The sequence below is a fragment of the Metopolophium dirhodum genome, chromosome 4 (genome assembly GCF_019925205.1).
Source record: "Metopolophium dirhodum isolate CAU chromosome 4, ASM1992520v1, whole genome shotgun sequence".
In the NCBI taxonomy this organism is placed as follows: Eukaryota; Metazoa; Arthropoda; class Insecta; order Hemiptera; family Aphididae; genus Metopolophium; species Metopolophium dirhodum.
In genome coordinates this window covers 22,100,931-22,127,234 of record NC_083563.1, presented here as the reverse complement: position 1 = coordinate 22,127,234, position 26,304 = coordinate 22,100,931, and the positions used below count along the sequence as shown (strand labels likewise).

The 26,304-nt window shown below is 27.5% G+C and overlaps 4 protein-coding genes and 1 long non-coding RNA gene across 7 annotated transcripts; 2 read left to right on the top strand and 3 right to left on the bottom strand.

Annotated features, from left to right (window-relative positions):
* Nucleotides 1–574: 574 nt before the first annotated feature.
* Nucleotides 575–11,792, bottom strand: LOC132943922 (uncharacterized). Its single transcript, XR_009664389.1, has 4 exons — nucleotides 11,280–11,792; nucleotides 7,918–7,981; nucleotides 7,736–7,844; nucleotides 575–699 (listed from the first exon to the last, which is right to left on the bottom strand). It is a non-coding gene; the product is annotated as an uncharacterized LOC132943922 (long non-coding RNA).
* LOC132943331 (piggyBac transposable element-derived protein 3-like) lies at nucleotides 2,703–5,860 on the top strand. Of its 2 annotated transcripts, XM_061012286.1 has the most exons (5): nucleotides 2,703–3,035; nucleotides 3,116–3,362; nucleotides 3,451–3,528; nucleotides 3,621–3,686; nucleotides 3,753–5,860. In XM_061012286.1, the coding sequence occupies exons 2-5, from the start codon at nucleotides 3,122–3,124 to the stop codon at nucleotides 5,414–5,416; spliced, it is 2,049 nt and encodes a 682-aa protein (XP_060868269.1). In that variant the 5' UTR covers nucleotides 2,703–3,035; nucleotides 3,116–3,121; the 3' UTR covers nucleotides 5,417–5,860. The 2 variants fall into 2 exon arrangements, with proteins under 2 accessions (XP_060868269.1, XP_060868270.1); XM_061012287.1 differs by lacking the exon at nucleotides 3,451–3,528 and having other exon boundaries at nucleotides 2,703–3,362.
* A 2,542-nt stretch (nucleotides 11,793–14,334) lies between the features above and the next one.
* LOC132943854 (fatty-acid amide hydrolase 2-A) lies at nucleotides 14,335–19,010 on the top strand. Its single transcript, XM_061012980.1, has 8 exons — nucleotides 14,335–14,895; nucleotides 15,585–16,268; nucleotides 16,337–16,448; nucleotides 16,991–17,148; nucleotides 17,227–17,463; nucleotides 17,520–17,675; nucleotides 18,470–18,652; nucleotides 18,741–19,010. The coding sequence occupies exons 1-8, from the start codon at nucleotides 14,878–14,880 to the stop codon at nucleotides 18,849–18,851; spliced, it is 1,659 nt and encodes a 552-aa protein (XP_060868963.1). The 5' UTR covers nucleotides 14,335–14,877; the 3' UTR covers nucleotides 18,852–19,010.
* A 437-nt stretch (nucleotides 19,011–19,447) lies between these two features.
* LOC132943858 (uncharacterized) lies at nucleotides 19,448–20,985 on the bottom strand. The gene is made up of 3 exons (XM_061012987.1): nucleotides 20,729–20,985; nucleotides 20,603–20,659; nucleotides 19,448–20,535 (listed from the first exon to the last, which is right to left on the bottom strand). The coding sequence occupies exons 1-3, from the start codon at nucleotides 20,976–20,978 to the stop codon at nucleotides 20,447–20,449; spliced, it is 396 nt and encodes a 131-aa protein (XP_060868970.1). The 5' UTR covers nucleotides 20,979–20,985; the 3' UTR covers nucleotides 19,448–20,446.
* Nucleotides 20,986–21,120: 135 nt separating this feature from the next.
* On the bottom strand, nucleotides 21,121–26,049 carry LOC132943856 (spermatogenesis-defective protein 39 homolog). 2 transcript variants are annotated; one of them, XM_061012984.1, is made up of 13 exons: nucleotides 25,480–26,049; nucleotides 25,207–25,395; nucleotides 24,152–24,197; nucleotides 23,963–24,046; nucleotides 23,852–23,898; nucleotides 23,644–23,787; nucleotides 23,446–23,582; nucleotides 23,355–23,382; nucleotides 22,905–23,028; nucleotides 22,645–22,835; nucleotides 22,160–22,336; nucleotides 21,989–22,093; nucleotides 21,121–21,398 (listed from the first exon to the last, which is right to left on the bottom strand). In XM_061012984.1, exons 2-13 carry the CDS (start codon nucleotides 25,270–25,272, stop codon nucleotides 21,378–21,380), a joined length of 1,170 nt encoding a protein of 389 aa, XP_060868967.1. In that variant the 5' UTR covers nucleotides 25,273–25,395; nucleotides 25,480–26,049; the 3' UTR covers nucleotides 21,121–21,377. The 2 variants fall into 2 exon arrangements, with proteins under 2 accessions (XP_060868967.1, XP_060868968.1); XM_061012985.1 differs by having other exon boundaries at nucleotides 25,851–26,049.
* Between the last annotated feature and the right edge of the window lie 255 nt (nucleotides 26,050–26,304).

Genomic DNA, 26,304 nt, shown 5'->3' with positions numbered 1-26,304 from the left:
ATACAGTGACCGAACTACCTCAATCCAATCTCTCTTGTTTTCACTACAAATTACAATATACAATATATGCCACTACACAACACTACACTACCTTTAATTAATTAATTTTCTATTCTATCATCCTTATTGGCCATTACACACCTAACTTAACATTCTCATATCTGCTACACACACTCCAGTAGCCTAGCCTAACCTTACATTTCTTTTTCGTCTTTCCCTTTCATACGTCAAACATTCTGAAATCCTGTTGACCTCTTTCCCCTTATCTTCGCCATACCATACATTTCCTATTCACTCAGTCTCTAGTTACTTACAAATCATCGTACTTGATTATCGGTAAAAATATTTAAATATCATTGAGCGAATTACCTACTCAAAATAATTATTTAAAAAAATATCATACCTGACCAATTTCCTAATTTTTATTACAACTTTATTGATATCTGGCATAGTGTTATACTAGTAGTTACTGTAAAAAATAATTTAAAAGTTGCGGGCAATACATCCCCTGATCAATTAATAATACTAAAAATAAACATACTGAAAAATAAGAAAATACATTCACCGTGTCCTAATCGAAATCTGCTATAAAACTTAGTCTTTGAAACTCTGCACCGCTAACTGCTCATTTCCCTCTGCTTAATATGATATATTATTTCCAGACCCCAGTTGGCAAATGTTCAATGACGAATACCATCTCTGTAATAATACGTAGCATTCAGTAAAATGTTCAACAATATAGTTATGAGTTATGACCAATGCGTTACAGATATTATATATTATAAGTGTAATGTTTAATTTGTATTATACCTATTATAACTATTATGTGTAAGTTTGTATTTTTTAATATTGTATTCAAGGATTTATTAGTTTTATACCCAACCGACTACCGGAAATACATTGTACCCTTTAATGTTTATTCGTTTGTATTTTAATAGTTTATCCACGAATTTATTCTTATTACTAATTTATAATTATAGTAGGTGTATTAATTGTATTTCAATAATTTATAAATAATATGACAATTAATTATATATTAGTTAATAAATTTTGAAACATTGTGTTCAAGAAAATAAAATAAATGTTAGGGACATAATAATAGGTACCTAACGCATTCGTGTATGTAATATGTATTTACATTTACACTATTTATATAGGTACCTATACCGAGCTATACGACTATACACGGGGTGGTCAGGATAGGTAGTATATAGCTATTGTTATAGTGTAGGTACTAGGTACCTACTGAATACACTAATAGTCGGAAATAAGATTTTTAAAAACAAACTAAATTGATTGAGCGTATAGTTATTTTATGGTTAGCGTTGTTCGTTGAATAAAGTTAGATCGTTTATTTTACTTTAATATCATGGATATCCTAGTGGAAGGTATATTTTTTTTTGTTAAGTTTTTAAATAATATATATGTATATAGAAATGTTAAAATATATTATTTTATATTATTAATGGATACGGAAAAAAAGTAGTGGATAGTAGAAATTTGAAGAAATTAGTGTTTTCAATTAGCTTAACTTGTCATCTAAACGTTATTACATAATTTGATTGCGGCAAGTTTCAGCACAATACTTAATACAATATATAGAACCTATTATAATTGTATAATTTTATATTAATATAAACTTTAGAATTAGAGAACAATTATTATAACTCTCAATAAAACCAAATGACAAAAAAACATACTTTATGTTTTAACTTAATAGTTTAGTTTTATCATTAAGACAAATACCTAAACATTTGTTTAATTAAAAAAAAATTTATCATAAGACTTCAGAAATTTGTTTACGGACTTTATGGATGCACACTGCAAAAACTAAGTTAAAAAATAAACTAAGCATCCGAAAAAGAAATCATTTTGTCCTGCTAAAAATCCTTTTTGGAACACTGTGCGGCGTTTGTATTATTCGATCTCGCGTATTTTATACATTTCCAGCTCGGGTCTAAAATATGCGTAGTGCGTTACTTGGATAGCACATTTTTCGTGACATTAAATATTTATTTTAAATCTTAAAAGTAAATATTTAAGCCCCGAAAGAATATGAAAACAAATTTACTTTTAATATCGACTCTTTCGACTGAATCCGTGACGTGTGTTCACTGCGATGCCGATGTGAAAATGCTCCAGATACAGAACTAAAACTATTTTGATTTATAAAAAATAAAACCATACGGAACGCAGTATGTTTTTTGTTCTGTTCATGTCTGTTTTGTTAATTGACATTTTAGAATTTTTAATCGACTGTGTCTTCTGCAACGACTTTGAGAATTGCCATAGAATATACATGATAGGTAGATATTATATTACGTCAATATGATGAATCCATAGATATAATATAATACAACTTTTTATGTCAAAGAGTTCCGTGTTAAGGAACAATTTGTTCATTGAAATTTTATATGACAATATAACCAAAATAGTTTACAATTTAATATTTATAATTTAACCCTTTCAGTCCCCAATGTCATTATAATGGCATTACAATAAAAATAAATGTAGAAATTATAATTGTGTGTATAACTGGACGGAAATTGGTTTATTTTGTCAACGAATATTTATAGATAATAATAAGAATTATGGTTATATATTTTATAACTAAACAATGGTCAAAATAAATTATGTAAAAAAAAAAAAAAAATTTGCCGGGATTTTTTTTTTTTTTTTTTCTTGTAATAAATATTAATTATTGATAATCAATTGGGAAAAATCCCATATTTTTTTTCCCGTGTCAACACTGATGTTATTGTATTATGCCGGTATTAAAATGTGGTTATTATCTTTTATCAGTGAGTGGTATCGTCTTAAGTAATATGCCATTATAATGGCAGTTGGGCCTTGGGCGTTTACAACATTTTGTGATAACCGATAATATTATTATTCATGTGCACGTGCATTTTGCCGCTGTAATTAGTTATCATTTACCGTTATTCTCCGAATCTCGTCCGGTACTCGAACGAGTAACTCGTTGTTACGTTACGAATTCTGTTTCTATTGCTTAGTGAAGAATATCAACTATATTAGTAAGTATTCTTTTAATTAAACCACATAGGTAGATAGTTTTAATCAGTTGATTCAATTTAATTTATGTTATAAACTCTAGTTTGTAATGTTAAAAAAGCAGCAGCAACTGCCCTACGGAGACATCATCGAATTGCTAGGTGATGGGAGAGATTCAGAACTATCATCATTGTCAGGCGACGACGATGATTTTGTTGATGACAATGAATACCCTCGTTCAGAAATCGAAAAGTCTAGCAAAGAACAAATGTTTGAAAATGTACTTGATGATTTTGAACTGTTTGATTTCGAAGATGATGAAGATTTCAACGTTTTTGGCATAAATAATGGTATGTAAAATATTATTTTATATTATTTATTTTTTTGTTTCTAATTATTTAAATTTTCTTTATGAAACAATTACACTGTATATTTTAGAAACAGTTGAAGATGAATATGAAGTATTTAATCTACCAATGCATCAACTTGAACAGCAATCAGATAATAATGTTAATGGTATGTAAAATATTATTTTATATTATTTATTTTTTTGTTTCTAGTAATTTTAATTTTTCTTATGAAACAATAAATTACACTAAATATTTTAGAAACAGTTGAAGATGAACATGAACCACTGCAACAAGGTGAACAGCAATCAGATAACAATGCTTATGGTATATAAAATATTATTTTGAATTATTTTTATTTGGTTTCTTTTTAAATTTTAATTGTTTTAATAGCTAGGCCAAGTACACCTGCAATACCACCACATCATATAGCAATAAGACCTGTAGTTGAACACGGACTACACCTCAATAACCTACCATATTACACAAAAAATGAAATTAAATGGTCAAATAGACCATTTGTCAGTAGTTTCTTAAAGATTTCGCCACCAGCTCCAGAATTATCAACTACTTATAGGACTCTATCACCAATAGAATATTTCAGTAAATATTTTCCTGAGGAAGAGTTTGAAAATATGGCCAAGTACACAAATATTTATGCCAAACAAAATAATTTCATAAATTATGTAGATACTACACCTTCAGAAATGAAGGTGTTTGTGGGTATACATTTGAAAATTGGTTGTCAAAAACCTAGTAGAATAAGATTATGTTGGACTAATGACGACAGAGTAAATATAATTGCTGATAATATGTCTCGAAATCGTTTTTTTCAGTTGAGGTCTTGTTTTCATGTAATGAATAATGATGACATTCCTGAAAACAATGTTGATAAATTTATAAAAGTTAGACCACTTTATAATTCTTTTTTAAAACGTTGTAAAGAATTGCCAGTAGAAACTAATCTAGCTGTAGATGAGCAAATGGTCAAATTTAAAGGGAAATTAGGTGTCAAACAATATATGAAAGGCAAACCCTGCCCTTGGGGTATTAAAAATTTTTTACTCTGCTCTGCTAATGGTATGGTTTACAATATGATTTTATACCAGGGCAGTTCAACTGAAATAAATCATGAAATACAAAAAAAATATGGCCTCGGGGGTTCCATAGTTTTACAATTAGTTGAACACATAGATAAAAATGAACATTATTTATATTTTGATAATTATTTTAGTTCTTACAATCTATTTACATCACTTGATTGTTTGGGAATTAAAGCAGCTGGGACAATTAGACTTAATCGTTTTGCTAATCCTCCAGTTGTGAGCGATAAAGAGCTAAATACATTAGGAAGAGGAGCCTCATATGAAGTTACCTCAACAGATGGAAAAGTTGGTCTGATTAAATGGTTGGATAACAAATCTGTTACTCTCGCTTCTAACTTTGTGACTTCAGGCAGCCCAGATATTATTAAACGATATGATAAAAAAAATAAATCTTATGTTGAAGTATGTCGCCCTGAAATTGTAAAATTGTATAATGATTCAATGGGTGGGGTGGATTTGCATGATCAACTCATTAGCTACTACAGAGTATTTATAAAATCTAGAAAATGGACTTTGCGTATGCTCTTTCATTCCTTTGATATGGCCACTTGTAATTCATGGTTAGAATATAGAAATGATGCTGAAGCAATAAATTTACCAAAAAAAAAAGTAATGGACTTATTAGGCTTTAAGCAAAATTTAGCTTCAACATTAATTTCTATAGGGAGTTCTGTAGTAACACCTTCCAGAAAACGAGGGCGCCCGTCGTCATCTAACAAAATTATAGTTCAACCTAAACCTCGCACAAAAAATCGTTTAATTGATAGATACCCTACTGATGTGATAAGAAAAGATAACATTGGCCATTATGTATACATAGATAACTTGAGAGATGCCACATTCTGTAAATTAGAGGGGTGTAAAAAAAGAACCCATATGGCATGCAAAAAATGCAATGTCCATTTATGTATTACTAAGACAAGGAATTGTTTTTTTGATTATCATAATTAAATATTTAAATCTTATTATAATTATGTACCTAAGTTTATATATATAATTATTAACAATGTAACAGATGATCTTTTATTTTATATTTATTTACCTAATGTTATTACTACTTAGAAGGATGTTTTTTATTTGTTTTATCGTTTTATGTAACTGCAAAGACTGCCACAGTATAACCATTGTGATAATGATTATAAACTTTATTTTTTATTGTCTTATTTAATTTTATATTAATTGTTCTAATTTTTAATTTTTAAAAATTGTTATTTATATTTTGTTTTTACGAATAAAGATTATTCATATGATGTAGTGCGTTATACGTTAAAGCCCAATTGCCATTAAAATGGTAATGTAAGTTATTATATTTAACGCCCAAATGCTATTATAATGACAAGTCACCAAAACTGAAGTTTGGGTAGTCAAAAAATTTCAAAATTCGAAATTTCTCTTAATTTAAGTATGTTTTATGTAAAGAACACATAAATTATTTTTTTTTATCATCAGATCATAATTCGGGCCTGAAAGGGTTAAATTATAATAATAAAATATATTATTTAAATTATTATTTTCGTTTTCATATTAATTTAACTAGGTATTGATTAAGGTGGTGAATAGATATTAGAAGCACAAGCATATTTTTATAAAAGCATATTGTTTTTTTAATAAATCATTAAATAAAAATGTGATTTCTGGTTTATAGAGTTAACCAAGAGTTAACATAAAGGTATACAGTCAAATGTACAGTACCGACTTTAATACCTGCAACTAGATTTGTAAAATTCCAAGTCTAACATTTTCTCCCAATACTGCCGAACACAAAATGTATAATAATGATTTACCTAATATATGTTAAGTTTAATTGTATCGGATGTATTTTAGATTTTAGATTTTGAGCGGATCGATCGAATGACTGTATTGATTTTACAATAATGTGTGTTGTTTAATTTTTTAATTTTTATAATTAGGTATATTTTTTGTGTCGGTGTAATCGATAAGAATTCGTAATAAAGATTCTATTTTCATATATAATATACCAAAGGCACTCAGTATGACGCAATAATTTGTTTATTTTTAGTTTCATTGTAGGTATTTAGTATTTTAATATATAATAATATACAAAATTGTGTTTTCGAATAATAATTTATTGTTTGTATTAGTAGGTACCTACACCATAATAGGGAATTAAAATGTTGTCAACATTTCAATTTGGTAGGTGTGATGCATAAAATATAAATGTTGTACAAATGTATTTTTGCTGTTTTTAGGCTGCTGTTAAGATCAATTTATGAGAATCTTTGCATTACATTGTTAGGATTTTTTTTCGTGAATAATCATTTTATAGAAGTTACTTACATATAGGTACGTCGATCAGAAACTATTTACACTGAATGTTATTAGTTAAAAGCTATTAAAATATCCAGTATTTGTATTTATTTGTTAATAATAATTAAGACATTAATATTAGAAATAATGTTGTTCCTTTCACAAAATTGTTTTTAATGATTCTTAATTTAATTTACATTTATACTTTTGGAATTTATCCCCAAGTGACCACTGAATAATCGTTCAATGATGAATTTAATAGTTATTACAATACTCGGATTATAAATTAGAATAAACTGAAGTTTCCATCTTCTACTACAACATTATTTCATATTTTATTTAATCGATTTTCATTCTGCCATCTTGTTCCGGTGATCTTATACCGTTGCACGTAATATAATACAATTGATACTAGTGATACCCGATTGTTTAATTAAATTATTTACACGATTTCAATCGAAAAAGATTTATGAAGTATATACAACCGCCAATCCCCTCAATTTTAATTTTTGTGGATCGAAGCTCCCTCGCTAAAAGAGTACCTACGTTTTAAGACGATGAGTCTTGATAACAACGAATTTATATTAAAGTGTATGGTTATAATATATAATTTCAAAATATTTAATAGGTACCTATTTCTATAAGAGGGTATAAACTGTACTAAAAAATGTGTAAGTATGCTAATAAAATATATGAGGTGTATAATGTATATAAAATATAAATATTAATAATATTATATTGTTTTAAATACTTAGCGCAAATCTAAGTTAATACCCGACGTATAGTATATGCAAAAAGGTACGTGTATTAAACTTGGCGTGGAGAAACGAAGACGGGTTTGGACGGTTCGGGCTCGCGTATTTTATACATTGCACTTTTGGGAGTAAACGTATAAATGCTTCTACGTCTCCCAGTTAACAGATTGTCCGTGGCAATAAATATTTAATTTAAGTCTAAAAAGTAAATGTAAAATAGTAGGTAATAATATGAAAACAAACTTACTCGTAAACATCTACTCTTCCGGTGAAACGTAGCTAGAGTGCCGCCATCGCCGAAGAAACAGCTATCTTCATCCATCTTTATCTAATCATCTCACTCCGATGAGCTGAAACTTGAAAGTATCGAAATATTTTATGAAAATAACCTGATCATAATGAAATTTGCGAGTTTGTTTTAAAACTTACATTATAATATGTACGGTTTAACAAACTGTCCGTTTATATTGGTGGCATATTATTTTTTTGTTCACTGAAATCAAAATATACAATATATTATATTTATAATACAATAGTATTTGCTGAAATTATTAGAATTGTTAACCGTCGCCGACGAATTTCGACAATTAACGATTGCCATAGATATTATAAAATATATTATTTACTATGATAAATCCATAGAACTTATATATTATAGTATTATACTCAGTACCTAAACGGTATATTGATAAATCGTATGTTATTTTACAGAAATCTTTATCATCTGCAATGCACCTATTCTGGTTTTCTATTTCAATTATAGTTTGCATGCCAAATTTAACTATACAAACTGGTCCGCAAGTTTATAGACATTCTAATACATTCTCCCACCAGTGCCAATAGACACAGTGTTTGAGAAGTTATATTTTTTTGGTACCTAATTAAAAAACAATATGAATTATTATAAATTACTTATGTAGGTACTTGTCCAAAACTCTACTACAGGGAAATCATTGGTTTTTATGGTATAGCCTTACGAAGTTCACGATTTTCGGTGTCTTACGCACCCGTACAACGCTTAAAGTTTACCGAGCTTAAGTATAACAAATTAATTTTTTTTTTAATCTAGGTAAATCAACGTTTTAAAATTGATGATGCAAAAATAATTCTTTTTTTGACCTCTCAAAGTATCAACTAGATTCACTTTCCTATCAGAAAAGTTACTGTTGAAAAAAATCCCAGGACTTTACTACTGTCCTAAAAGGTGATGACAGACACAAAAATAAAAAATAAAATAAAAAATAAAAATAAAAAAATAAAATAAAAAAAAACACACATCATTGTAAAATCAATACATTCATCGCTTCGCTCAGAATCTAAAATTGAAAGAGGGTGTTGGCGCCCGCAGGCAAATGCATTTTAGAAAACCAAAAAAAATGTGGAAAAAAAGTTACTGCAGGAATACACATTACAAAGTACAAACTAAAACGTCCAGAATCTTAAACAGAAAAAAACTATTAGAAATATATAGTTCATTAAAGAAGGATTATTCATAGGGTACGAAGTTATCAATGTTCAAGTCTATACGAAAAATTCAACTAGTCACATTACTAAAAAAAAATTGAAGGAGGGTGTGGGCGCCCGCAGGCAAATGCATTTTAGAAAACAAAAAAAAATTGAAATTAATTATATTGTGTGAATACACATTACAAACTTCAAACTAAAATGTCCAGAATCTTAAACAGGAAAAACTATTAAATATATTTAGATTATTAATGATGGATTATTCAGAGGGCACCAAGTTATCAATGTTCAAGTCTCTACAAAAAATTCAACTCGTCACATTACTAAAAAAAAAATTGAAAGAGGGTGTTGGCGCCCGCAAGCAAATGCATTCTAGAAAACAAAAAAAAAATTGAAATTGATTATATTGTAGGAATACACATTACAAACTTCAAACTAAAATGTCCAGAATCTTAAACAGAAAAAAACTATTCAAAATATTTAGTTCATTAATGATGGATTATTCAAAGTGCACCATGTTATCAATGTTCAAAAAGTAAATACAAAAATTTCAACTAGTCACATCATGACTAAAAAAAAATTGAAGGATGGTGTGAGCGCCCGAAGGCAAATGCATTTTAGAAAACAAAAAAAAATTGAAATTAATTATATTGTGTGAATACACATTACAAACTTCAAACTAAAATGTCCAGAATCTTAAACAGAAAAAACTATTAAATATATTTAGATAACAAAAAAAAAATGTGGAAAAAAAGTTACTGCAGGAATACACATTACAAAGTACAAACTAAAATGCCCAGAATCAAAAAGAAAAAAAAAATTAGTTCATTAAAGATGGATTATTCGTATGGCACCAAGTTATCAATATTTAAAAAAATTGGCAAATGTTAAAATCATGAAAAAAAAATTGAAGGATGGTGTGGGCGCCCGCAGGCAAATGCATTTTAGAAAACAAATAAAAAAATTAAAAACAAATATTATTGTAGGAATACACATTACAAAGTTCAACCTAAAACGTCTAGAATCTTAAAGAGAAAAAACTATTCAAAATATTTAGTTCATTAAAGAAGGATTTTTCATAGGGCACCAGGTTGCCAATGTTTAAAAAATGTATACAATTTCATTACCTAAAGATAAATTCATAAAAAAAAAATTGAAAAGCGCCAGCGGGCAAAAAAAATTTTAGATGGCACTGGCTTGTTTAGTTTAAAATATATGATATAATATAATCTTTATGATCTGTAATATATTCTGGTGTTCGATGAAAAATATTGAAATAAGCTAAAAATACATATTTTTTGGTTTTGAATATGAAAGCTGTGAGATGATCGATATGAATTTCGTGAGAAATCTAGAGGTACTAGAAAACTGAGACGAGTGTGTCGAATGAAATAAATAAAAAAATTGATTAACACAACAATTGGTTAAAAATTAATTTAATTCAAATAATGAGATGAACCTTATTAGATCATTTAAATTGTCCAGAACAAGCCCCCGGTTGATGGTCGCATGCCAATTTTAACCATATACTAGACCACAAGTTTATAGACATTCTATAATGTATTCTCCTGCCGGTGACACTGTTGGGGAAAATATATTTTTTTAGTAATTAAATTACGATACGAATTATAAATTACGTAGGTACTTGTCCAATACTCGACTACCAGAATTCAATTTAAAGAATGTGATATACCTAGGTAACCTATCGATCGATTCTAAAACAGAAACTTAACCTAGGCACAAATAATATCACAATATAAAATAGTGAAATGTGAAAATTTGAAGAAAATTTCCCTTAGGTATATCCCGTAAAACCCCCCCAAAAAAACGTACGTTTGAGGTGTTCTCTTAAAACCCAAATGTTTAATGCCCGTATCCCGTATGCATAGAAAATGCATGTTTCACATTTACGAAAACTAAAACTATCGTGACGGAACGGAATTACGAAGAACGTATAAGACAAAAATAATCGTCACCAAGTGGTAGGTATCTGCCAAGTGATCTGCTATGTACTTACAAATTATATTAAATAACATTAATCATTATGTATTTTCTTATTTTATTAGGTAGGTATAAAAACCTACCTTCCTACTTATAAAAGCATTACTTAATCATTGATTTAAAATTTTAAAAATTATTCTACTATAACAATAAATTAACAGTTGTAGGCAAAGTATTATAATTTAAGGTATTTTTCATAATTTTTGCACACCTATAACAACTGGGTTTTAAAAATTACTCTACGTCTAGCGGTTATATAAGTTTGTCTGACAATAAATATTTACATTAGGTCTACCGCTTCAACAGAGTAGAAGGACAAAACTTACGTAATTATTTATTCTTCCGGCGAAACGCGTTCCCTTCGAGTGTATATAATATTGTCTAGTGTCAGAGCTGTGCATCTCCGCCAAGGAAAATGCAGCGCGCGTCTTCATATATCCGATCCAAAAGTTCAGTCTGGAAGTATTGAGATTAATGGCATTTATAAAAATAGCCAATAGGCACCTAGTTCAAATAGTTCAATAACCAGAATGGAACGAAATATGTGAGTACGTATTGAAATCGCTGTTCGTCTCAGACGATTGTCATTTGCCATAGATTATTTATAATTATAACCTCACCGTCCTAATCATAGAAAATATATATAATATGGTCCTAACCGATGGATGATGGATATTTTTACATTGTCTTCAAAAAAACATTTATTTGTTTCTACTAGATGCAAATGCGGAAAATTGAATTCAAACTTATAATGTAGATAACGGTTTTTTTACTTGGTAACCATTCATTTATTACTTGGTTTATTAACAAATTCTAATTGATATAAAATAGTAATTGAATAAAAATAGTTTTATTGATCCCAATATTTAAAAATAATGTTTCGAATAAAATAATAAAAAAATTTTAAGAAATACCTATTAATTAATATGTATTACCTTAATAACAAAATAACTAAATAAATTCGTAGCTTAATAAAATGTCCAGAAAAATTAAAAGTCCAATTTAAACGAATATAAAATAGAATTTAGATAGGTGTATAGGTAGTGTATTCGTTATATTTTGAGTTTCATTATAGCACATCAGTCAATCAGATGCTATTTAATATTTTAAAATAAAAAACTTCGACAGTAATTCCATATTGGCAAGTGTTAACTGAAGACCGAAGTTATAGTATCGAACATAATGGGTACGTAAAAAAATAGAAATATAATTTAAAAAAATTACCTTTATTTAATTGTATTTAATTTTTTTTTAATAAGTTTTTATAATATTGACTTCAACCCATATAAATGTTCTTATTTCATTTTTCAATTCGTTGATAATATATGAAACGAATTCTTTGCTTGGAAAGCAATGTTTAGAAAATTCAGAAAATGCAGTTTATATTTAAATCCGTGGCCTAATTATAAATAATAATTTCTGATGCATTGATGCTGAAGAGTGAGGGAGGTGCACAATCAGCCGAACCTGAAATCTAACGTCTTAAACACTTAATATAAACAATTTTTCACACACGCGTCATGGTATGAAAATAAAAAATATTTATAATTCATATTTATACCGATTTTCTACCGATTTATACCGATCTTCTATATTAATAATAATTATAAATATATAGCAATAACAAATCATTTTTGAGTAGCGGCCCACCGCCGAAAGTTCCCAGTATCCCGCCGGCCCAGTCCGCCCCTGGTTCATATTGTAACCGAAAAATCTAAATAATCTATTATAAACACAGTTACTTTTTACAGATATTATAAGTTAAAATTTGGACGAAATTACATATTAAAACCAAAAATAACGATTTTAGTTATTTTGTTGTAATTTAAAAATAGTAAGTGTTCGCGGATTTATGAAACTTTTAGAGTATATTATTATAATTTATAGACACGATGACACTTTCAAATGTTATTATTTGGGCAAAAATGACTTTAACCTACTATTGTAGGTGCTGATGTCTAATAGTAAAATAAATTACTTTAATCTCAATATTATTTATTAGTTAACGATGTCTTTGTTCAGAATCGTTTTTCGTTTGTTCGTTTTGTATTTTAATAATTTATACATAGATATATTATTATTACTAATAATTATAGTAGGTATGTTTGTTTTATTTCATTAATTAATTTAATACTATACCAATAAATTATATATTAAATAATAGTTTTTGAAACGATGTGTTCGAAAAAATAAAAATAAATGTGATTTTAAACAGTGAAAAATGTATATGAAGTTTTTAAATTGAAATGCAACATTACAAACATGATTGTTTACTGGGACCGCTAGTTATATATATTTAGATATTTTACAGTATAATCTAGTACAGTTATTCTCAATTTTTTTTTGTCAAGAGGCTCCCTAAATTTAATGTAAAACTGTCAAGGCTAACTTAATCAAAATTATTAATGATTTTTTCTAGATTAGGTATATACTAAAATTACATGTACTTTTTCACACAGATAAATTATTATAATGTATAGTAAATTAATGTTTCAATATACTTTTGAAAAATATTAATAATAGTATTAAAATTTAAGCATTTAAACTTTTTCCATAAACGCTTAAAGTCTAAAGAAAAAGAGCACTGATCTAGGATGACCATATAAATCTATCAACCATTTAGCATATAGATATGTTTCTATCCCCAGGATCTCTGTTAATAATATATAATAATATATAGGTAATAGTAATACTATAAATACTATGAATATATTATAAAATCAATGGTGATAGGTACAACTGAGTAATAAATGCTTATAAAAAGGTATTCAAAATATATGCATTTTGGTAACACATAGGTAATATGAATACTAGTATTAACCTCAACATCAACATATTATGAATTGTATTTAAAATCCATATATTAATTAATAATTAATAATTATTATTTGTTAATTGTAACACTTTGAAAGCATTATGTATGATAATTTAGTGAATTAACTCTCACAGTTTTTATATATTTTTTTTTTAATAGGAAATTTAAAAATGACAGTATTTAATAATATTAATAATTGTTTTTGATTAAAAGAAAGTATTTAAATACATGCATATAAATAATTTAGAACATAGAATTAATTATGCAATGAAAAATTTTGAATTTTATTCCGTAAATCATGATATATTTTCAATTTTCTATAGCTTTGGTGAACTAAACTGTTCATTCATCTTCATTCGCTCCCGGTGGTGACGACTGTCTGTAGTAAAATTTTCAATCAAATTTTCAACGAATGGATCATAGCAGGAAAAAATTTTTCCTGCTATGATCCATTCGTGATTTTAATCGTTCTTATAACGCTGATAATACAATCTGTCGACCGTGGCGTGTTGTGATTAGAATTGATATTACCGTGATATCACCACAATATTACTCTATGATCTATGTATTAAACTCATGGATGTTCATGTTGTATCTCCGATAATTAGTAAATAGTAAGAACTATCAGGAAAAAACAATTAAACAATACATTAGATTATTGAAGTAATGAAGTACAGTATTATAAATTACAATTTATTACACTCAACAATAATTGCAAAGTTCCTAATGTAGGTACTACACTACTATAATACACTTTGAATATTATAATTTAGAAAAGTGAAACGAATCCTATGTCGTCATGAAAATGTGTTTTGAGAAACGTTAATACAACGTTACGCATTGATTTCAAAAATAATAACAACAATTATTATTCAATATTCTGCATTTTTTTCAAGGCGGTTTGTAACAGTGGGTAACGTGACTTGTTCCTACTCCGCGGCACCTAATATTTATACCTACCTACATCTACATAATAATATTATTGCCTACTTACCCCACCTCAAAATCGACAATCAGAGTACCTAATATGTCAAAGTTTTGTTTTTTGTTATAATTTTACTTGATTGTTGCGTGTTTTCCTAAAGAACCCGACTCGTCACATACTTGCAATGACTGGATATAGAAAGGTAATGTTGATAATCTCACTTTTTTTTTTTAAATATAATTTTAGTACTGGTAGTTATCCAAAAAATATACCTAGGTAAAACAGTACTTATGAATTTAATGCATTAGGTTTTAAACAGTAGTTTCTCTAATGCGTATGTACAGTAAATAGTAATTATGTTTTGTTGTCATAACAAAGTTATGCAGACCTGCTAAAAATATCATGAAATACCTATAAGTAGTCAATTTTATAATTGTTGGTATTAATGTATTATACATTTTATGTAATTTATAATTATCAAGTTGTAGGTGTACAAAAAATATGTCTGAGAAATAAAAGTATTAAGTCTAAAAAAATAGTTAACATATTCTAAAACTTTTTGTAAAAAAAATTCTATAGTTATAAATTATATACTATCAACAGAAGCAGTGACGTTGGCGTTCACAGAAATTTCCAATAGAAAGTTTGAACACCCAAATAACCCCTCCCCTGTGTATGCCACTAGTCAGAAGCTATAACTAAAACCTACAAATGTTTACATGTAGTACGTTTCTAAATTTTAGTTGTGTGAATACAATTTAATTTCTCAAACTTTTCTGGTTTTAAAATATATTTTAATATTTTATGATCCTATGATTTTCAATTAAAGATAAAGTATTATTCTAGACTATAAAAAAAATGTACTCATCCAATGTTTGTATATATTTTTAGGAAAAACAGGGAAAGGTTCACTTGAAGAAAACCCGTCCACCAAAAAAATCAAAAACATCAAATCCTTGTAACTGTTTGTCATATGTAATTTCATTTATTCGATTTATCTATGACTTTATTGTGTCATTAATATTTTACTATGTTTATAAAAATACACCATCAAAAACATTGCCCCCAGTAGAAGATCTATTGGTTCTCGACAGTTGTACAACTATTGTCAATAAAATTAAAAATAAAGAAGTTACATGTCGCCTTGTTGTTGAATGTTTTATCAAACGAATTGAACAAGTGAACCCAACATTAAATGCTGTGGTTGACACGCGGTTTGACAAAGCTTTAGTTGAAGCAGATGAATATGATAAACTTATTGAACTAGCTAACACAGAAGAAAAAATTAATTTAATTTTTGATGGCAAACCTTTATTTGGAATTCCATTTACATCTAAAGAAAGTACAGGAGCAAAAGGAATGGCTTGGACTTTAGGCCTAGTATCTAGAACTGGCATGAAAAGCAAAGAAGATGCAGAAGTTGTTAAATCATTAAAGACTGCTGGTGCAATACTCTTAGGCGTTACAAATGTCCCAGAAATAAACCTATGGTGTGAAACTAGAAATAAAGTTTATGGACAAACAAATAACCCTTACAACACAAATCATTCAGCCGGTGGTTCTTCTGGTGGAGAAGTATGTTTAAAATAATAAAATATGACCCAAAATATAATTTTTTATAAAAAATATGTATTTTATCATAGGCCAGTATAGTATCAGCTTGCGGTAGTCCCTTAGGTCTTGGAACAGATATTGGAGGATCTGCTCGTATACCTGCATTCAATTGTGGTTTATTTGGGCATAAGTTGACTACAGGTAAGGAAAATATTTATTTTTTACTATAGTATTAGATTGAGATTTTTTAATTTGTTTGATATAATATATATTGACAGCAAAATTCTTCCAGAGCAGCTAATGTTCATAGTATTATTATTTATAATGTTTATTAAAAATTCCAAAATTATTGCAGAGTCCATTGGTATAAATTATATTTTCTAGCTACAAATAATATTATGATCTTTAGTTTTGCCAAGACTGGATTGACTTAGATTTACTTTTAGTTAGGTTAGATTTACAGTTATTTAATTAATCATCTTACCTTCTACATGCACTAGAAGTGTTGTAGCCATCTTGTTCCATTGTTTCTCAACATTATTTTTTTTTTATTGCATTGTAATAACTGTCCTAAATATTTTATTGTGTTACCTAAATCACTTATGACTATTGTATGTAAAAATTTTTCTTATTTCATCAACAGCATTATGCGTACAATGTGAAACACAATAATTTATTTTATTTTGTTGACATCCACCAATCAATATTGTTTTTTTTTCATAATCGTTTTTACCATTTTTTAGGCTTTATAAATACAAAAGGTATGACATTTAGAAAAGGTACGGAAAAACAAACCATGGTCAGTGTAGGACCTATAACTAAATATGCTGAAGATCTAACTCCAGTAATTAAAGCTTTCCTGGGACCGGAAAAATCTTTGGAATTGAAAATTGGCCAAGAAGTAAGCATATAATATTTAATATTACAAAAAAATTCTAAAATTAATAATATAATTCATTATTTTAATGTTTTTTTTTAGGTTGATTTGTCTAGTTTGAAGTATTACTATGTTGATAAGCCCAATGATCCACGTGTTAGTCCCATTAGCGATGAATTACAAATAGTTTTAGATCACGTTATAGAGGATATAACGTCTATCACTGAACTACCTCCGCTCAAAGTCAAATTTTCAGGTACTCGTTATAGCTATAGCTTGTGGAGACATTCTATGACAAAGGAAGAATCAGATTTTTGTGCAACATTGGGAAACAATCAAGTAATTAATTTAAAACTACTTTAAAAATAATAATATAAATTTCTCTATAATTACAGATTAGAGTTTCTGTATGGTCAGAAATCCTAAAAACAGTTGTAGGACGTTCAAATCATTCTTTGGCTGCAGTATTAAAATTAATTGATCTACAATTACCAAAAGTAAATGCAGTTTGGGCTGATGCTGAGATTGAAAAACTTTCAAATGAAATATCGGTAAATGTATAGATATTTTAGTTTTAAATTTCTTAAATATAAGGCTGAGCTTTTTTTTATAGCTAAGATAAATTTGTTGGAGGAGGGGGTAAAGCAATTCCTTAACGGCAAGTCTTTCCTCCCAGCATATAAAAATACAAATAAAAAGACAATTGTTATAGTTTTATCAAATCATTATGACTTTTGATTTCTATATTTAGAGCTATAAGGTCACAGTTAAGCGGTATTCACAACTCGTTGTGTTGCATCGCGTACTGTACTACTGTATAATATTCAGTATGTATGTGTATGATATGATATATCATATATGATGTTACTTTCATGTTCAATATATTCATCTTAACCGCAACATAATGAGTTGTGTGCAGCAGCTTTAAAATATAATTCTATAATTTTAAACTCTTATAAATAAAAAATTAAACCATATGGCATATATCTATAAATAAAAATATTATGTCTATGAATTAGACTTATTCATAGAAGTTTTTTTAGTGTTCTTCAATTAAATGAAGGAATGATTGAGAGCAGTACTGTAGATCAGTGGTGTGAACCCATGCATGAATTTGCCTATGAATATACTACATAATTAATTTTTTAGTTTATCTTAATTAAAGGTTAATTTTTTTTTAAATTTTGTGAGCCATTGTTAGAATAATAGGCGCACAGTTTGAACTTGTACGAAGGTTCAATTACATCATGCTACTATACTAATTGAGATATTATGCTTAGTTTAATTTTAAATATTATATTATGTAAGAAAAACATTTACTAATAAAGTAATATTCACATTTTAGACATTGTTGGGTGATGATAGCGTGTTATTTTTCCCTTCGTCTCCAACCACAGCAAAACGTCATTGTGAGCCATTCTTGCATCCCTACAATTTCGCTTATTGGGCTATTTTCAACGTACTGAAGCTACCAGTCACCCAAGTGCCACTCGGTTTAGGTCTAAATGGTTTACCATTAGGAATACAGGTATCTCTTATTTTATAAAACTTATACTTGATAGAATAATATGAATACCCAACAATATTATCAATATAATCCAATTATTATGTAATAGGTGGTTGCTGGAATAAATCAAGATCGATTGTGTGTAGCCGTCGCAAAACACTTAGAATTAACATTTGGTGGATGGAAACCTCCTTTTGCAACAAGTACCATGATAAATTAAAAATACATTGTAGAATTTTTGATTATATTGGTTTTATTTTTTGGTTAGAGGAAATATTTTTATATAATGTTACACTTATAAGTTAGTTATTTGCTAATTTTTGGTTACCAATATTATTGTGATATTTATGTGAAATAATACTTCTTAATGTTGTGATGATTTTATATAACTATGTTCGTCGTTATAATATTATATTTATTTTACATAGTATACATTCCAAACAATAAATGGTGAACTTTTTCTTGTATTAATAATTTTAACTGTTTTTACTTGTATGATATATTAAACAGTAAAACTTCGATTTACAGATACCATCACGCTGAAAACTTCACAATGGACAGTTTTTAATTCCTTTACAGTAAAAAATATGTGTATTTTAATCTGTTATTAATGGTTGCTTTTGTGTGGCAAACATAATCTCAAATATTTTTTTCTTTATTTGTATGGAGGTGTTACTGTTAATATATATTTTTTTGAACATGGGCCAAGGCTATTACTACAATACTGAATACATTATTATATTATTTTATATAACCATACAATGTTATCTTAATCTGGATGTTTTTCAATTTTTCTGCTAATTTTAAACCTATAATACTATTTGTATTGGCATCAGATATACTTATTACTTATATAAATATAATACATTAAATTACTTTTTACAAGGTATTTAAAGACTGTTAACAAACTTAATATAATATGTAATGCAATGATATAATATATTATTATTTGGTATTAAAAGCAATATTATATGATGTTTGAAATTAAAATTATGTTTTTGTCTTTTAATATTCAGTAGTCAATGAATTTATAACAAACCCACAATGAAAACCGATTTTTGATCTTGTAAAAAATGCATGATTAATTTTTAAAAAGTTTATTTTTAACTACAATAATATAATAAAACATTGGTATAACACAATAAATATTGTTTAAAAAAAAATCCAAGTATAAAATAATTAAAATATAATTTAATAATCTTAAAATTGTAATAAAAAACAAATATAAGTATTGATATAGTTGTAGCAATATTATTTCTATTACAAATGTAGAAGATATTGAGCATGACCATTATTTTGAAACATTAACATTTATGAACTTATTATCAAGTATAAAATAAGTAAGTAGTAATTTGATAAAATGTGTAAGTTATTCCATAAATGTATATAAACACAATTAACAATAACTATATGAAATTATAACATTATTAAAATGTGTTGATAAGATGGAGACTTCTGTTAAATGCCAAATATTAATAAACAATGAGTATATAAATATAATATTATAAACCATTTTTGTTGTTTTAAATGGAATTATTGAGTCTTCAAAGGGTTTTAAAATTATCCATTAGAATAAAAATAATAAACCACATCTTATAGTAAGTTGAGAGCATAAACTAAAACGGGACTGACGTTGAAGCCATCAATTGACTCCAGAAGCCAAAGTTTCGAGCAATGTACAACTATACAAGCCAACAAATGAGCCATTAGATACTTTTATTTCAAACGATAAATCAAATTAAAAATATAAGTTGAATTTGGATCATACTATTTATATTTTATTGTTTATCGTTAAGACAGCCAGGATTTGTTTGATTAAGATTTCTCATTGCATTGGTAACAAGATGAACATTGCCAAAAGCATTGTGTAATGCAATCAAGGGTTTTATCCGCAAAACTATATTCTAAATTATAAAAATGAAAATGAAAACCAAACAAGAGGCTTGATGAAAATATATAGAATTTACTCACGTCTACTTTTATTCCGTTCTTGTGGGTCAATGGGGTTATAGATTGAAGCCTCCGATACTAAACCATAATAACATATTACTTCCATAAATATTTTATTATTATTAAAATTACTTGTTTATTACATACAGGTTTTTTGACGTCCATAAATTTTCCTTTTATATGTTGTAGGCGTAGGACTGTCATGATTTTCCTCTGATTCAAATTTTTCAAATTTATTATTAGTAATATCCATAAAAATAAAAATAAACTTACACCTCAACAAATATAAACCTTTCTTTAAAATGTGTATAAACAACTGAACCAAAAGTATAGGTGTAACATATAACTGTACAAGTAGCACAATTACAGTGGAATCAAATAGAGCGTTAAAAGCCATAGTAAAACAACAGTTAGTTTTCTACCATAAGGTTTCACTGACCCATTTAATAAGGTGTACAGTCACATTTCACTAAGCTTGGGTACCCAATTTCCTATTATGATTCCAAAAAAGTAATAATTGACAAGTAGATTCTCTGAAGTACATTGCAATTTGGTAACAGTTCAATTTATTTATATTTTTAAATATATACAATTTAAATCATACAAAAATAGCATGAATGTTTCAATTTAAAAATAATATTTAATTTAATGATAAAATAAATTAATTGTTATGACAAATAATAGTGAATAGTGAATAATTTATAAATCATGAATAATCTGTCTCAGTCTTACATTTGTTCAAAGGGGTTCACTTGTGATAAATTTGGTATTGACTAATGAGTTATAACTAATGTTATTAATTTTTCCACTTCATATTCTGAAAAAAATAATGTTCATTATTTTTAACTTTCATTACTCATAACATAATTTGATTCATTATATGCTATTTGCACATAAATCAAAAGCATATTTTTATAAGTTTATATATAATCTATACAATACAAGTCTCAGGACAAAATAAAATATTCATTTCAAATAGACTTTCAATATTATTGGATACTAGATAGTGGATAAGAAAAAAATAATGTTTAGTAATATTCAACAATTTCATAAAAACATTTTTAAATTGACTATTACCATATTCAATAAAAGTAATGAGAAAAAAAATATAAATAAATATGATATACTATATTCAACAAAAGAAGCGACCAGGGCGGCAACCGATTTTTGATGGTGCTAAACAACTGACTACCATACCACTAGTAGCCAATACATAGATGATGCCATACCCTGGTTGCTTCTTATGTTTTATTAGGGCAAATAAATAAATAAAATTTATAATTGACATGGTTAGTTGTTTTAATTAAATATATTAATTGTTGAATTGTATTAGACACAAAAATGTAAGATTCCAAGTGAAACTAGTGTACAATATGGGAAATAAAAAAGTTAATATTAATTACTTACTGGACTCTTTAAAATTACATCGGCATAATAATAGCTTTCAGATTGTTTTTGTAAAGTTGTCTTGTATACTAATAATCCCCTACGATCTTTTTTGAATGCAAAATCCTGAAAAAACAAATAAATAATAAATTACAAACTGATATTCTTTATAGTTAATAATTGTTACCATACATCAATTATTATATGGTGACAATTGAATTTCTTAGCCAATTCTAAACGTTCATCTGAATCTTTAATTATTTTTATATAACGGGTTAATGAAGATGATGGAGCACCATTATTGTGTAATAGTTTAACGGTTTCACCGATAGGTAATGATAAAGCCAATTTATCCTTTCCAAGCCAATTCTAAAATTAAATATAATATTATTTAAATTTTAATAATGTAGTTTTAAACAACAATAGTTTTAAGTAAAAGTTGTTATAATAACTAATTCAAACTTCAGTTACATGAAATACACCAAGAGCATAATATTGTGTAGTATATAAAAATAATTTTAATTATAAATAATGTATTTTAGACCAATATTTACAACTTTAAATCGGTAATTTATCATTTTTAAAGTTGATTTATTGTATACAATTACATAACTTAGTTAATACATAACATAAGAAGATTTAGTTGTTATAAGTTGAAACATAACAAACTAAATTACTTTGTTTAACAACATGTCATCCACAAGAATCCAATTTTGTAGTTGACAAAAAGTCATCAGCAATGTTGCTTCCAACTGTTTAGCACTCAGATTATATTCATTAGCCACCATACGACATGATTGTACATTTTGTTGCTCCTTACATTTGTCAGTTACTAACGAAACAACTGACACAAATTGTCCACTTTTTCCTAAAACATAATTGAATATTTAATTATTAAAAAAATTAAATAATTGGTTCTTCATATTTATTTAATTACCAACTAAATGAATAAGTTGTGATATAATTTGCTTATCATATTGTTCGTCTGATAGATTGGCACATACATTGAATCTTTGCAGACAGTTTTGTGGATTTCGACATCCAAATTTAAATAGCATCATCTAAATAAATAAAATATTTACAAATTATAATATATTTGAAAAGTATATCATAAAAAATATATACCATCGTAAAGGGGTTTTACAAAATAAGGTTTATTTTCAGAAAAATAAAAATGTATTTACAATAAAATACTGTACTAAAAAATCTAATTATATTTTTAAGATACAAAATAACAATATTTTTCTAAACTACTTTAATTTTAAGTGATTTTTTAATACATTTCCAAGAAACTTTAACCTTTTAAAATCTTTTTCATATACAGCCACACAGGCTTTTTAAAAGACATTTGTAAATTGGCCATTCATCCTAAATAATTGTATCTTACCATTGCATCTTTTGTTCGTCCCAACATTCTGTAAAAAAATATGTTTCACAATATTATATATTTGTTTAATTGTTTAGTAACATGAACATACTCTAAAGTGTCGACTAATTCGTCAATATATTGTTTAGAGTATAAATATTGAACATAATGAGAAGCAGCAATAGGATTATCACGTAATATACGCTGGAAAATACCTTTCTTCAAAGTGTTTGTCAAAAATATAACAACCTGAAACAGTACATCAATTATGAAAATATTTATATATTTATTTTAAGTTGAAATTCTATACAGTTAATATTGCATTTCCATCTTCTGTATCCAAAGCTTCTTTTAACAACATTATTTTTTCTTCTAAGCTGTGATATGGTTCTAGTGTATATGTATGAGACATTACAATATTTTCTATTGTAGATTTGACACCCTTCAATTTTTTCTATAAAAAGAAAAAAAATTTAAATTGTATGTAAATAATAAATATTAATACAATTTTAACCTACTTGAGTTGAATTTATTTTATTTGACTTTGAATCTTGCTTTATAAATACTGTAAAGTATAATAATAATTAATAAATATACAAAATATGATTCAGAAAAAAATACCTACTTACTTTTATCTAAAATTTCTTTTGAAAGTAGTGTATCCAATGATTCAACATTTTGTAATTTAGCTTTTGTTGATCCAATCTGTAAACCTAATTTATTTATTTTTATTAATAGGTTTAAACCGACAAAATAATAATAATAATAATAAAAATGCATATTAATAAATTATTATCATACATTTTATAATTTATTACCTTCACTTTCGGGTGGAATTTTCTGAATTAAATTCAATTCTTTTTCCTAAATGAAAATAATATTTCCATAATTAGTATTAATTAATAAATAAATACAATTCTTATTCACTTTCAATAAATATCTAACTGATTAAACACATTTATTATTTAAAATATATATAATTCTAATAGGTAATAACTAGATTAGTATGTTTATGTGTGATTACCTTCAACTTTTATGTGAACTATAGAATATTTCACTAAGTAGGTAATTTAATCAAACGTCAATTTCAACATAACATTAAGAATATATTAGTATATAAATCATGTAATACATTAATTACCTAATACCTTAACATTATTTGTATATAAATATATAATTAGATTATGAGGACATAAAACACACATGTGTTGTCTCCATCTTACAACACACCTAGCAAATTTACATTCAGCATAACTAATTTTGTGTTGTTACTAATTGTTAGCTCTAAAATTAGAGTAGATTTTTCAATTGACTTATTATCAAAGTAAAATGTAAGAGTATTGAATAGGTAGAGTACCTTGTAACATTGGTGCAAATAATGCGGGAGCTTGAGTCCCCCCAAATGTCAGTCAAGTCCCCCCAGTTCAAAATCTAGTAATTAGTACTAATTTTTATATCCTGTGGTACTAAGCAATATGGCCTATGGAGAGGGGGGCTTGACTCCTCCCAAAAAAATTAGTCAATTTGTGCTTATGCCTTGTAGGCATTTAATAATATTAAAGTTTTAAAAATTGTAATAATAATATTATACCAAGTGATTTGTTATAACTTATAACTAACTTTAAAATAAATTTCTCTAAGGTCCCAAGATAAATATTCCTACTTTCAACTTTGATAATAGGCCAATTCGCTCTATAATAAATTATAATAATATAACAAACCAATATAAGAAAATCTGCAGAACACAAAATATTTGTTAAGTTGTAGGTAGGTACATTTTTAAGATGGAGATAATACAAAGGATTTGTTGTCCTCTTAATAATAGGTAATAAGTTTGAACATTTTAGTAAATAAATTATGCACTAATAGGTACCTCATCTTCAAAGCTAAATCCTTCAAAACTTTTTTCATTCCAATATTCATCGTCCGTGGAGTTCATTGTAGTAACAAATCACAGGACTAAGTGATAATGTCCAAACAATACAAAAATAAATCAAATGACAAAATGTGTATGAACATACACACTTATCAAATATTTAAGTAGAACAGATTAACTCCCTAACTGAAACACACATCAAAGCCACTTGTGGTTAATCCTCCAACATTTCCAATCAACAATTATAGGTATCTGTTGATTAATAATAACCAGTAAATAAAATAAGAGTCTTCTGATGGCTACTGCTCAACCTAACTTTAAATGAAAAATAAATAAGAAGCTTCGATATGGGAAACAACGGTAATAGTAGCAATACGAAGTTCACGTAAAAATAAAAACACACGTAGATATTATATAAATAATAAGAATTAACAATGTTGAAACGCAAAATGATTAACAGAAGGACCGTCAATTGATGTAAGTTGGGCGTTTTTTTTTTTTTCGTCGCACTAGCGTCAAGAGATAAATCTCAATAAATAATCTTCATTTTAGTCACTATATTTTAGAAGACACGTCGACCTCCAGTTCCGAAAAGTGAACATTGAAAAAGGGTACAACACCACAAACGCAAGAGTATTTACCGTTTTGACGCTGGCTCTATAGGCCCGACCGGGCACGTTTGGGTTTGTTATTGCGAAAAGTTTGATAACAAACAAGTGCCGCCGATAACGATAATGGCACGCGGAAGGAATACGGATAGCGTTGAATTCTGTACTTCTGCACCGAACGCAGCTGATAATACGAGAAGAGATCGCTAGCGCGTGAGTGTGTCGACCGGTGCGTGTACGTGGGCGAGTGTGGATACACGGGGCCAACAACACAGCTGTATATTATAGTGTATACTATGGGTATATATATCATACACGACCGACCATCCACGCGCTCACGTTTTCTCCGCCATCCCCTCCCAAAAGACCGCGGCCGCGACTCACCCCGTCCGCGAATGTCGCGTGCGTGTGCGCGAGTGCGTGTGCACGCTCGTGGAGCGCAGACCCGCGCGCGTGTGTGCGTGTGTGAATATTTTGCCATTCTTCT

Bases quoted from the DNA above. Each gene is read 5' to 3' on its own strand.
- LOC132943331 (XM_061012286.1), top strand. From the start codon at position 3,122: ATGTTAAAAAAGCAGCAGCAACTGCCCTACGGAGACATCATCGAATTG. The intron at 3,363-3,450 runs GTATGTAAAATA...TGTATATTTTAG, and splicing joins CGTTTTTGGCATAAATAATG to AAACAGTTGAAGATGAATAT. The intron at 3,529-3,620 runs GTATGTAAAATA...TAAATATTTTAG, and splicing joins ATCAGATAATAATGTTAATG to AAACAGTTGAAGATGAACAT.
- LOC132943854 (XM_061012980.1), top strand. The intron at 16,449-16,990 runs GTAAGGAAAATA...ACCATTTTTTAG, and splicing joins TGGGCATAAGTTGACTACAG to GCTTTATAAATACAAAAGGT. The intron at 17,676-18,469 runs GTAAATGTATAG...TTCACATTTTAG, and splicing joins AACTTTCAAATGAAATATCG to ACATTGTTGGGTGATGATAG.
- LOC132943858 (XM_061012987.1), bottom strand. From the start codon at position 20,978: ATGGCTTTTAACGCTCTATTTGATTCCACTGTAATTGTGCTACTTGTA. The intron at 20,660-20,728 runs GTATGTAATAAA...ATTATGGTTTAG, and splicing joins TTATGGACGTCAAAAAACCT to TATCGGAGGCTTCAATCTAT. The intron at 20,536-20,602 runs GTGAGTAAATTC...TTTATAATTTAG, and splicing joins AGAACGGAATAAAAGTAGAC to AATATAGTTTTGCGGATAAA.
- LOC132943856 (XM_061012984.1), bottom strand. From the start codon at position 25,272: ATGAACTCCACGGACGATGAATATTGGAATGAAAAAAGTTTTGAAGGA. The intron at 24,047-24,151 runs GTAATAAATTAT...TAAATAAATTAG, and splicing joins AATTCCACCCGAAAGTGAAG to GTTTACAGATTGGATCAACA. The intron at 23,788-23,851 runs GTAGGTTAAAAT...TTCTTTTTATAG, and splicing joins ATAAAATAAATTCAACTCAA to AAAAAATTGAAGGGTGTCAA.